This window comes from Bidens hawaiensis, unplaced genomic scaffold, assembly GCF_021521415.1.
Source record: "Bidens hawaiensis isolate Kalapana, Puna unplaced genomic scaffold, B.hawaiensis_p1.1 tig00001575_1, whole genome shotgun sequence".
NCBI classification, from domain to species: Eukaryota; Viridiplantae; Streptophyta; class Magnoliopsida; order Asterales; family Asteraceae; genus Bidens; species Bidens hawaiensis.
This window is the reverse complement of record NW_027491088.1, coordinates 1,478,092-1,491,905: the sequence shown is the minus strand read 5'-3', so window position 1 is coordinate 1,491,905 and position 13,814 is coordinate 1,478,092. Positions and strand designations below refer to the sequence as shown.

Here is a 13,814-nt window from a genome sequence, read left to right as displayed (position 1 = left end):
GTGAAGTACCCCGCCTGTTCCCGCAGTTGCGGATACAAGCCATCAGGGAAGGCTACCCGCACTAACAGCAAGGCTACACGCACAAGGCACTAGCTACTTCAGTAGTCACATGAAGGAATGAGCAAGGCGGGAATACTCCCGCCTAAATGAGCCAGTCCGTATGCTTCTGGAAGATCTTTTGTACTATACCTACTAAGGTATGGGCAGAACAGACGATTTGACCAGAACAGCCCATGAACCAATCACAGGGTGACAGCTCACCGACAACAGTACGAGGAGGAGCACCCTCTAGTACTGTTTGTCACTATTAGCCGCTGCCTACTCACCAACCCTTACGATGGGACGTGCGCAGCCTACAGTTGGTGGAACAGTGCGTAGCCGGCAGTAAAGGAACAGTGTACAGCCGACCTTGTTACTGTCGGCCGTAGCCTATCCACCAACCAGCATGGCCTGTGCGTAGTCCACTGTTGGTGGAACAGGAATACTATTCAGCCGGCTGTACCTTCTAGGAAACCTACCTTCGGCTATAAATACTCCAGCACCTTGGAATGGTAAGGACATCATCTGATATCTCACTCTTATCTAGCAATCTCTTAATATACACTTATATTCAGAGCAATCTAGTCTGATTCTCACGCCGGAGGGTGGTCACAAGGAGGAACCCCCCCTTCTCAGTGACGAGCTTAAGGTGTCTGTTTTGCAGGTCCCCTGAAGAACAACCTTCTCTGCTGGACCTCATCCTCGTGGGAAACATTACTTAACCCTCAGATTATCCATAATCTGCCCCGGGTCACTTAGTGTTTCTTCAGTCATAGGAGAAGTTGCTTGGAAACGAGATACATAGAAAAGGAAACTGTAAGGATATATATCTTTGAAAGTAGCCATTTATATGTTAAATAAAATTTGGAAGATGTTGGGAGGAAACAAACTTGGATTACTGTACTAGTGGTGTTAGGCCAAACGTAAACCACCACCAACCCCCCCCCCCCCCCAAAAAAAAAAAAAAAAAAAAAACTTTTACTTTCTTTAGCAATTTTATTTGATATGTTACCCCCCTCTTAACATTTTTTTCATTTCATAACAAATTTGTGCATTTATTACGTAAATACACTATTTATTTAAATAATTTATTAACAAACATTAATAAATTCGTTTTAAAATGCAAAGTAGCTCCAAATAAGCTATAAAAAAACACTCTCTAAACAATTATAGAAAAATAAATATTATTAAATTATCAAAAAATGTTTATTTAAATTAAGAAAAAAAATGTTTTTTCCTATTAAAAAAACAAAAAATCATTTTAAAAATATAAAAAAATAGTAAAATATATTCCTAGAAATGTGTTTTGAGGACAAAAATAATATAAAAGATAACAAAATGACAAAAAAGAAACCAAAAATGTTTGAATTATATAAATATAAAACTTGATGAAGTGGGTATGTTTAGTAAAAATAGGATGGAGTGGCCGGGGTGCATTTAGCAGCGCCCGAATAGAAAACCCAGATCTAAGAAAAGGGTCATGTCTGGAAAAGGCCCAACAAATATTAGGATGAAAAGTAAATATAACATCTCGAGTATATTATAGAGTTGCACAAAACCAGCTTTTTTCTTCCAGGCATGGTCAACGAAGGTTAAAACCTGTTCCAGGTGTACCCAGGTCCGGCACGTACCCGGTTATAGAAGATGAAAACCCAACCCGATAGAAACCAGATAGAGTAAGGTTCGGAGCTGGATATTAAAATCATGTAAGGAACCGGTTATTCTACAATTCTCTATTTCTATGTTTCAAGTATTATAAAAATTTTACTAGATAAAGTTTGATTTTCAATAATTTTTGAGATTTAATAAAATACAATATTTGAATTGCAAAACAATAAAGGCACATAGAAATTTTAACTAGAGTAACATAAATGGCTAAATTTGGTCATCTTATGCATGTGATGCACTGCCTGAGATCCCTCAATTACTTTTACAAAGCGTAAATTCCTTGTTTTTGCTACTTTCAAGCAATTGTCAACTTCACTAATTGTTTTGCTTGCTTAAGTACTTAACCCATGAAAACTTGTATTTAGGCCTAGTAATGACAGATGAAATTGAATTGAAGTTTATTTGACCAGTTATTCACCTGTTCATAGCCATCTTACAAAAGTTCCTGGATCAGAATGTCTCATGTTATAAGTGACTATAGATAACTCGGTGAATTCTAATGGACCAACCATAACAGCTATATGCTCTTCATGATGGAAAAAGATATGCAAAGAAAAAGAAAGAAATAATAAGTCTTGTGTAATTAGGTATTGTCTCATTAACAACTGATGACTGAATTGTGTGTAAATTTTATGCAAATTGTTTATAACATGCGTCTTTTTTTATAAGACCATCCTCTATGGGCGCCATTGGGGGCATTACTGGGGCTTCGATGCCCATGCGGTGCACCGCAAAGGGGCGCCTTTGAGGGGGCGCCGAAGGGGGGAAGGGGCCTTGGAACGCGTGGCGCTAATGGGTAATTTTGGTGGGCCCTCTCTCTCCATCTCTCTCTCTCACACACACATATGTATATATATAAAATGGGCGCCCTAGGTGCTTTAAATCACAAGGGGACATTATATGTTGGGGCTTTGATGCCCCTAGTGCTCACGTGACGTTGTGGAGGGACTTCGATGCCCCCATCATAGAGAACTTCTTGGGAAAAGAGATGCCAATACAAAGAAAGATTGATATACTTGGACAATTAAGATTTTAAGTATATGGTTTATGATACGCCACATGTCTACGTCACTACTACAATCCAAAGCTTGCAAGAGGACAAGCAACGCAATGAAAAGTCATTGCTAAGTGATTAGAAATATAAGTACCACATTGCATTTTAATTTGTTTTTGTATGTGTATGCGTGGAATGTAGGTCTTGTGACTTGTATCATCAATACCCGTTGACTGACTTCGCTCGCTAAACGTATGGTCTATGATACGACACATGTTGCCTTGCGTCTCTACTGCATACAACACCATCGCGCCATTTTTAGCGACGACCTACTAAATCAAATCTTGAAAAGCTAAGTGATTAGAAATCTAAGGGTGCTAAATGTTTGTGTAGCAGCTAGCTAGCGTAACTTTCAGGGCCGACCTAAGAGCTGTGCAGCCCGTGCAACCGCACAGGGCCCAAAAAGTTTTAGGCCCCAAATGAAAAATAGTCTGGATATGCAATAGATAAAATGGATACAAACGGAAAAAAAAAAGTAAACATCTCTTTTAGCTCATATGGTATGCTGCCTTGTTTACTTCGTGTGCGGTATGCACTCAGGTTCAATACCCAGGGACTCCAATTTTTATCATAAATATTTTTTCAGAACTTGAATTGAAGTTTTTTTTCCAGAACTTGAATTGCAGAGCTACAAATTATGTCCCTTTCTTTTTATTGTTTGTATTAAGATCTTTTATTTTATATATAGTATAGTTTTGTAAACAAAATCCCATAACTAGATTTATAGAAATTCCAATTTCGTTAAATTTAAATAACAAAAAGTATTTTTCTTTTTATTGAAATACTTTTTCTCTATAAATCCCATAACTAGATTTATAGAAATTCCAATTTCTCTATATAACTAAGTTCTCTATATAGGGGCCAATTTTTTCCTTGCACGGGGCCCTTGAAATACCCCTCATCCTCAGAGAAGGCCCTGATAACTTTCATTGCAAAATGATTAGAAGAGGCCACGAGAATTTGGTTGCGATATTTCCTAATTATAAAAGATGTTATACGATGCTTAATAATCAGTGATGAGTGAAGTGTACAGTTGCATAAGTGATGAGTGAAGTATACAGCTGCTAAAAATAACAACGATTGAAAAAGTCCGCTAAGTTTTTTTTACATGTGTTCTTTGTTGCCGATAATTTTCTGTTGGACGTAATTTCCAACTTAATAGGCTCGTCACGTGTAGGTGACCGGTTGGACCTATTGGGCCCGTGAAATTCATTAATGGTGTAATGAGTTTATGGGTTGCAATTACGGTTTTATTATATTTGGTGATGTCTTGACTAGCAAGTTAGGTTAGTCTACATAAACTGAGTTATGGTCGTTATAGATGGTGAACATGATGTAACCAAGTTAGGGTTCTCAAAAGTCAAACCGAGTTAGAGTTTGAGGATTGTAATAAGTTTTTGGAGTTATATTTTCTGATTAATATAAACGAAAGTTTTTCGTTTAATTTGTGTTTGTTTATCAATCCTGGACTTGACTTTCTATAGCTGATAATGGTTTCCTACCCTTATTGAGCAAACTCAAATGTACTAATTCGGTCCTATGTTCGTGTGAAGTTGTCATGTACTCTGCACTACTTCCGGCATCTAGTGTAGAAGCAGGAATTGGTTCATGATCACAAGCCCAATGTTTTAAAAACTCACCTTTGTTCCAAGATAAGGTTGCTACAATGCATGTCGTTATTTGTCATACCATATGTGGTCCACACCTCTCTGCTCTTGCTTCTCAATTTTTTATTCTCGACACTTCGGCAATATGTGGTCCACACTTCGGCAATCGGCTTCTTGATCAATTCTCACTGCGGCACTGGGTAGTCGTACGTAATTGGTGACTCATAAGTTTAATCTTTTAAACTTGAAAATGTTAGTAAATGACCGTTCTTTTATATTACATTCATGATTGATTCGTGTACATTGCTTGTTTTTATGAAAGTGATTTGGTAACACGGTGTTTAGATGAACTTTTAAAATTGTTTTTTTCCTTATTTGCTTTTTGAAAAGCAAAAACAACTTTTAAAAAACTTTAATTTGAAGCTTCTAAAGTAGCTTTGTCAAACACATTTTGATTTTCAACAAACAAACAAGCAAGTTTTAAAAGCTCACCCAAAACCCACTAAATCCTTTATTTGGTTTATATATAATAATTGTTTTTGGTTTCTTATTAAGTGTTTGCTAAGTCGAACTCAAATTCATAAGCCCTAATTTCTTATCTTAATTCCTAAATCTATTAATATTAAGTGGCTATATTTTGGAGAAATTGTATAGGACTTTGTTTTTACTCATGCAACTTTTGGGTCCATTAATTTTATACTTTGAAAACCGTGAAAGGACTCCGGTTGGAAACCAACTTGAAGCTTAAACCGAAAAACATTTGAATATGGGAGCAATGTCGATAAATGATTCATGTTTCGTGTTACATTGATACTTTGATTTGATAGTTTGATTGATTCATGTTTGTTGTTTGATTTAAGCTAGTGATTTGAATTCTATTGGTTCTCAATTCATCATTTGGTTTGTAGTAAGTTTTTTCTATGTTGAACTCTAATTTATAAACCCTAATTTCTAATTCTAATCTAGAAAAATTTGTAAACCCTAAATGGCTATAGTTAGTCATCTTACGCATCTAATTTATGCCTGGCATCCTTCATATCCCTCTTCCAAAGCATAAATTCGTTGTTTTTGTCATAGTCATTAAAGTCGCTAATCGCATTCAAGGCCGTGAAGTTCTACGAAAAAAAGCACACGTAAATATAAAAAAAGTATTTTATAATTTTATGTATTAAAAAAATAATACTATTCTTCATATGAAATAAAAAAAGCTATTATATAACATGTATTATCATCTAATTAGTACCAAATGTTCTAAAAGAGTCAAGATTCAAATGTAATTCCAAAACTTAAATAACAAAAAGTTTAAAAAGTAATGAATAGTAAAAGTTTAAATGATCATTGTTCTTGATTTGTCATCAATACCAATAGATGTGTTGTCAACTTAAAGAAGCAAGGGCCTAAGAACTAGAAGCACACATTGGGTCTTGCCGGGAAAATGGGCCTAGGTGCAATAACTATGGTTTTTGCTACTTAAAACACAATTGTGTTACACTGGCAAGCTGAACTCTACTTAAGCCATGAAAACTTGAATTTAGGACTAAATGACTGATGAAATTGAAGTTTGTTTTACAGGTTTATGTATTCGTTGTTATTAATGAAATGACTGTAGTTCTTCACTTGTTTTGTGCTCCCTTAGAAAAGTTCCTAGATCGGCATCGTCTCTTGTTATAAAAGAGGATAGATGGCTTCTCTAACAGTTACTAAATACTAATTGTTAGTAGTACTTTCGAAATTTCATGCCATTACAAGACAATTGTTATAATGAATATAGAATGAAAGGCCATTTATATCACCTATTTTGGCTTTTAGGAATTCTCTGATGAACCACTAAGATATTTTTCGTCGTGAAACATTAATTTTAATTTTAGTAAGTGTTTCAAATCGAACATTGTAGCTAAAGCTTGAGTTGGAAGCTGTTCATTTCATTTGTAGCTCTAGTTGAAAGACAATTGATTTGTCATTTCAAGCAAATTATATACAAGACAGGGCCTCTAGCCTTATACCTCATTAAACAATGTTTAGGATTGGTCACATGAAGTCGGGTAAGAGATTCATTATGGACATATATATTACTTCGGAAACATATTACATATAAACTAAATTTCTAGAGTTAGATAAAAGACGTTTGAAGTTTCATACATAAAACTTGCTGGAAAAGAAGATATAGAATACAAATACTCACTGATAGATAGCCATTAACATGCCTTATGATGGACTGTCTGGTAGTTTAATTCTTCCGCCTGCATCACCTTAGAGAAACCTTAAGGGATAAATGAATGCTTCAAATAAAGATGCCACTTATCGATATATGCCATCTTATCAGGGTCCATTCTTGGTAGTTCACGTGTCTCTAGTCTTTGTATTATCTTTGTAGTCCTACCAAGAAGCTTGGCTGCATCCTTGACACTTGCCTCTCTTTTCTCTATAACGCTTTCTTGGCATTTGACTGTTATGACACGCGGTAAGTTAGTGAAGCAAGCAGAAAAGATGTCTGCAATCATGCCATTTAAAAGGGAAAACAACTGCTTTTTGGTAATTGGAACTGCGTTGCTTTCGTCTCTAAGCAAGATCGTTTCTGCAATTCGGTACATTGAATTGGCAGCGATCAACTCCTTGGGAGTGTTCTCCACCATTTCTCCTTGATGGATCCCTCTCACAATTTCCTTAGCTCTATCAGAAAACCATTTAAGAATCTCTGTTGCTGTTTTCCCACTAAAATCATCTTTTTGTAAAGCTTTGTCCAACCACTTGCATTTGTGTTCGACCTCATTCCATAATATTACACTAGCCTTTCGAATATTTACATATTCCTTTTCACAATTGAGGCTTTCTTCCACCTGATGTGTGTATGAAAGACCTTCACCAACACTTTTTAACAAGCTCTTAATTGCGCCCTTAGGAATATTTGGGAGAGCAACTGCAATGCATGTTAAGGTTACTATTGGTAAGCTCCAACTGTTGACTAGTTCAACAGAAAGAAGAGGCCGAACTTGATCGGTGTCAAGGTTCTCTACTCCTTTGAATCCATTGGATCTCTCAAGAAGCTCCAGAAGGTCCTTGTTTTGTTCCTTCTCAGTCTTTAAGATGAAGGAATTCATAGAGTTTGATATCCGCATCAGTGTTTTCTCAGGAAGATCCACCTCATCATGAATTTTTAAAATGTAACTGCCAAGGTTGCCATCCGTTTTGTCAGTTCCAAAGACGACGGGTGGAGTAACCGGCCTTGTTTTCAGTGACTTCCAGTAGTAGATGACAAATATTGGATTGATTGTCGGGATGCGGGATATCACTTTGCACAAAATGAAAATTACCTTTTGAAGTCTAATGCAAAGGCTTATGATGATGCCTTTTGAATTATAGATGATAGTTCTTGCTCTGTTGTTTGATAGAAAATGTATTGGACTTTGTTTCCACTCACACAACTTTTGGGTCCAGTACCCTTATACCTTAAAAACCATCAAATGAGTCATGTTCCATTTGGTGGCCAACTTGAAGCTCAAGTCTGAAAAACACCTAAATATGGGAGCAATGATACCCACCAAGACCCCAATGGACTGTGTTATGACAATGAAAAGTATTGACTGCTTGTAAGCTGATCCATATACTTCTTGTTCTGCTGCTTGGCTTCCATATCGAATTTCACACACCACAAGTAAGTTGAGGATAAATACATCATCATCATCATCATCATCATCATCATCGTACTCAGTATATCCCACCAATAGCAATGCTATGGTAGGGTCTGAGGAGGGTAAGATGTAGACAGCCTTACCTCTATCCCATAGGGATATAGAGACTGCTTCCGGTGAGACCCCCGGCTCGATAGTAGTTTTGCATCAAGCCTTGGACATAAGGCACATAGCACTCAATCATCGGGACACCGGCTGATTGGTGCATGTGCCCTTGTCTTTCGGCTATCAACGCCACCACATGATGCCTGATTAACCTTCCGCCACTTTTAACGTTATTTTCATGAGATTAGTAAAATAATGTCAAAATTAGTGCAATTTTACTTTTGCCCACCTGAGGGTTCACACATATATACATTATATACGCGCACCGCAAGCAGGGCGTAAGTTGAGGATAAATACAATTACACAAATTACTCCAGAAGCAGTGGATGATGGATTGCTAGCCATAACAAATTGAGGGCTACCGGTTTCTGCCATGACCCAATATCTTCTCACATGCTGCCTTAGTTTCTCAACTTCAGACATTTGGGTATCTTGTAGATGTTGATCGGCTAAAGAACTTTTGATTGTGGTTTGATACTTGACTTCTAATATTTCCTTCGTGGTTGGAATTGTTAGGCACGAAGAAATCATTATCGTAAGCAACAAAATGATCATAGCCATATAGATGTATGCTACCATAACACAGTCGAAACTGGAACTATAGACACTTAAAAGATCTAAACTAATATGCTTGATAGCACCGATATGTATATCTATGAAAATATTTACAATCATGGTGATAACAAGAATGGACAAACCTATGATATTTGCAAGCAGTGTCCGGTTGTCCTTGGACGCCAAAGAAGGCATAAAGTTAGCCATCATGGTGCACATGAAAGCCAAACTTCCTAGCTTGGCTGATTGGTCCATAAAACTTGGCATTTCACTGCTTAGATCCACAGGCAATTTCATGGCGACTGTTATCACTGTAATCGATGCCGCATTGAGAGAGAAGTATTTGGATGGAAACCAGAACTTTTTGTTTCGGAAACCATGCAACAAATCTGCGGTCATGGCAAGGATGCAAAGCAAGGATGCTATTGCAATGTATATCCCAATCCACACCATAGGTTCACTGTACTTGCCTTGATCTTCCCAGTTATCTACAATGGAACATATATTGAACATGATCCGTAGTTTATGATAGGTGGCACCCGCTAAATCTGAAACAATTTTCTCACAGTCCCCATGTTCATAATGCAGTAAAGAACGCATGTTTGTATTGTTGATGCAAATTGTTTAAAGCATGCGTCTTCTTTTATAACCGAGTCATAATCTATCAGAAATTGCCAAGAAGGTGCTGATGCAATGCCATTGTAAAGTCATAGGAATGCTGAGTCTAGACATTTTACCAGTTCAATGACTTGGAGTGTGTTGACTTAGTTTGTCAGTAATTAGACCTATTTTGGTGGTTGCAATACTCCGTCGCTAATTCTTCTTTCTGTAGCAGTGGACGTCTGTTTTGAGAAACTATAGACCTCGGTTAAGATTTATTATATTAGGTTCCTAAATATGATTACAATTTGGGTTAGTATATGTTTCAAGCAGCTACATATAATTCATGGTTTTGATAAATATTTAAAGAGATAACTTGGTTGAAAATGAAGTTGTGACATACCGTCAATGATTAAAATAAGCCGACCATTACCTAATAAACGTTATAATATAAGCAACTGATTGAGATGTTAATAAGTGTAATAAAGTTATATTCTAAAGTAGCCTTTTATATCTTAAATAAAATTTGGAAGAAGTAGGGAGGAAAGTTACTTGGATTACTGAATGCTTCACTAAGTTGTGCATGCATAGAAGATGATGTGGATGTGGACGAAATAGCCCAGATCTAGGATTAAGTGTCATGTCTGGCAAAAGCCCAACCAATATTAGGATGAAAAATAAAAATGGTATGCCCAATATTAGAGCTGAACAAAACCAGTCTTTTTCTTCTAGGTATGGTCAACGAGAGTCAAAACCCGTTCCAGGTGGAACCCGGTTAGGTATGTACCTGGTTATAGAAGATGAAGACCCAACCTGATAGGAACCGGATAGGGTAATGCTTGGAACTGAATATTAAAAACTGGGTTAGGAACTGGTTATTCTATAATTTTTTGTTTTTATTTTCAAGTATTATATAACTCTTACTAAATAAAGTTTGTTTTTCATTTGTTTTTGAGATTTTCAAAAGTACAAAATATGAACTTCAAAACAATAAATAAACATAGAAATTAAAACTAGAGTGACATACAAAGCATAAATTTATAAATCCTAAATGGCTAAATTTGGTCATCTTATGCATGTGATGCACTGTCTAAGATCCCTCAATTACTCTTTCAAAGCCTAAATTCCTTGTTTTTGCTACTTTCAAACAATTGTCGAATTCATTAACTGTTTTGCCTGCTGAACTCAAGTATATGATCCACCATGAAAACTTGAATTAGGACTAGTAATGACTGATGAAGTCGATGCTAATTTATTTGACAGGTTTATGCCTTCGTTGCTATTAACGAAATGATCACTGTAGTTTTTCACTTGTTCTTAGCCCCCTTAGGCAAGTTCCTAGATCAGTACCGTCTCTTGTTATAAATGATGATAGATGACTTAGTGATTTCACCAACCGTACGTTACAGTTACAAAATACAAACTGGTAGAAGGACAGGCCCTTTGTCTTACATGTTTTGGCTTGTAGGACTTCTATGAGGAACCTCTAAGATTATTAAAATTGTCAAACACTAATTTTAGTTTTAGTAAGTGTTTCAAATCGAACATTGTAGCTGAAGCTTGAGTTGGAAAATTGTTCATTTCATTTGTAGTTTTAGCTGAAAGACAGTTAATTGCCATTTCAAGCAAATCATATACAAGACAGGGTCTCTAGCCTCATACCCCATTAAACATTTTTTAGGATTGGTCACATGAACTTGGGAAATAGATTCATTATGCACACAAAACTTAGTGAACATATTACATATAAACTAAATATCCAGAGTTACATGAAAAACGTGTGACGTTTCATACATAACACTTGCGGGAAAATAAATGAAAAAGACATAGAATAATAGTCATTTACATGCCTTATGATGGACACTGGACAGTTTGGTAGTTGTTGAGTTCTTCCGCCTGCATCACCTTAGAGAAACCTTAAGGGATAAATGAATGCTTTAAATAAAGATGCCACTCATCGACATATCCCATCTTGTCTGGGTCCATGCTTGGTAGTTCACGTGTCTCTAGACTTTGTATAATCATTGTAGTCTTACCAAGAAGCTTGGCTGCAGCCTTGACACTTGCCTCTCTTTTCTCTATAACGCTTTCTTGGCATTTGACTGTTATGACACGCGGTATGTTAGTGAAGCAAGCAGAAAAGATGTCTGAAATCATGCCATTTAAAAGGGCAAACAACTGTTTTTTGGTAATTGGAACTGCATTGCTTTTGTCTCTAAGCAAGATCGTTTCTGCAATTCGGTACATTGAATTGGCAGCGATCAACTCCTTGGGAGTGTTCTCAACCATTTCTCCTTGATGGATTTCTATCACAATTTCCTTAGCTCTATCAGAAAACCATTTAAGAATCTCTGTTGCTGTTTTCCCACTAAAATCATCTTTTTGTAAAGCTTTGTCCAACCACTTGCATTTGTGTTCGACCTCATTCCATAATATTACACTAGCCTTTCGAATATTTACATATTCCTTTTCACAGTTGAGGCTTTCTTCCACTATATTGGTGTATGAAAGACCTTCACCTACACTTCTTAACAAACTCTTAATCATGTCCTTACTGATATTTGGTAGACAGACCGCGATGCATGTTAAGGTTACTATTGGTAAGCTCCAACTGTTAACGCTTTCAAAAGATAGCAGAGGTTGAACGTGATCGGTGTCAAAGGTCTACTCCTTTGAATCCAGTAGATTTTTCAAGAAGATCTAAAAGATCCTCGCTTTGTTCCTTCTCAGCCTTAAAGATGAAGGAACTCATTGAGTTTGATATTTGCGCCAGTGTTTTGTCACTAAGCTCCACCTCATCATGAATTTTTAAAACGTAATTGCTAAGGCCTTCGTCTATATGGTCAGTTTTAAATAGGACTGACTGGGTAACTAACCTCGCCTTAAGTGAGTTCCAACAGTAGACGAACATTAATGGAATCACTGTCGGGATGAATGATATCACTTTGCACAAAATGACAATTATCTGTTGAAGTCTAATGCAAAGGCATAAAATGATACCTTTTGAATTATAGGCGAGGGTTCTTGATCTATGGCTTGATAGAAAACGTCTAGGACTCTGTTTCCACTCAATCAACTTTTGGGTCCAATACTTTTCTACTTTAATAACCATGAGATGAGTGATGTCCCATTTGGTGGCCAACTTAAAGCTCAAAGCGGAAAAACATCTAAATATGGGAGCAATAGCACCCACCAAGACCCCAACGGACTGTGTTATGACAACAATAAGTATTGACCATTTGTATGCTGATCCATATACTTTTTGTTCCCCATGGTATCCAAACGGAACTTCAAACACCACAAGTACGTTAAGGACTAGTATAATTACACAAATCACTCCAGAAGCTATGGATAATGGATCGCTAGCCATCACAAATTGAGGGCTACCGGTTTCTGCCATGACCCAGTATCTTCTCACATGTCGCCTTAGTTTCTCAACTCTGGAAATTTGGGTTTGGTACTTGAAGTTTTGTCGTTGATGTTGATCGATTAAAGAAGTTTTGTTTGTGGTTTGGTACTTGACTTCTAGTATTTCCTTAGATGTTGGAATTGTTAGAGATGATGAAATCATTACCATTAGTAACAAAATGAGCATACCCATATAGATATATGCTACCATAACACAGTCGAAGCTGGAACTATAGACACATAAAAGATTTAAACTAATATGCTTGATAGCACCAGTATGTATAGCAATGAAAATATTCACAATCATGGTGACAACGAGAATGGACAAACCTATGATATTCGCAAGCAGTGTCCGGTTGTTCATGGACGCCAAAGAAGGCATAAAGTTAGCCATCATGGTGCACATGAAAGCCAAACTTCCTATTTTGGCTGATTGGTCCATGTAACTTGGCATCTCACTGCTTAGATCCACGGGCAGTTTCATGGCGACTGCTATCACTGTAATAGATGCTGCATTGAGAGAAAAGTATTTAGATGGAAACCATAATTTTTTGTTTCGGAAACCATGAAACAAATCTGCGGCCATGGCAAGGATGCAAAGCAATGACGCTATTGCAATGTATATCCCGATCCACACCATAGGTTCGCTATACTTGCCTTGAACTTCCCAATCATCTACCACTGAACATATATAGTACAAGGTCTGGAAGATTTCATTGGTGGCACATTGTAATGTATCCACAATTGTGTGGCATTCCCCATGCGAATACACACCGGGTACATAATATTCTAAAGTACTCATGTTTGGAAATTTTCTGCCAGTGATGGGGAGAAGGTAAGCATCTCTTTTTTATAACAAGGTCATACTTTATGAGAAATTGCCAAGAAGTTGCACAAATGCGACTAAATAGACATAGCATCTATGCTTTTTGACCGGTTCAATAACTTTTGAGTTCCCAAAATTGGATTTCAATTTAGAGTTCTAAAAATCAAAGTATCGATTTCTATATACTCTTCTTGGTGTTGATAAATATTTAAAGAGAACTTGATGGGGGAAAGAGTTGCAAAGAAAAAGAAAGAAACAAATAA

The 13,814-nt window shown here is 36.7% G+C and overlaps 2 protein-coding genes across 2 annotated transcripts; both read right to left on the bottom strand.

Annotated features, from left to right (window-relative positions):
- Positions 1-6,629: 6,629 nt before the first annotated feature.
- Positions 6,630-9,317, bottom strand: LOC143586428 (uncharacterized). Its single transcript, XM_077067981.1, has 2 exons — positions 8,429-9,317; positions 6,630-7,657 (listed from the first exon to the last, which is right to left on the bottom strand). Exons 1-2 carry the CDS (start codon positions 9,315-9,317, stop codon positions 6,630-6,632), a joined length of 1,917 nt encoding a protein of 638 aa, XP_076924096.1.
- A 2,656-nt stretch (positions 9,318-11,973) lies between these two features.
- On the bottom strand, positions 11,974-13,527 carry LOC143586416 (uncharacterized). Its single transcript, XM_077067972.1, has one exon. It carries the CDS (start codon positions 13,525-13,527, stop codon positions 11,974-11,976), a length of 1,554 nt encoding a protein of 517 aa, XP_076924087.1.
- Between the last annotated feature and the right edge of the window lie 287 nt (positions 13,528-13,814).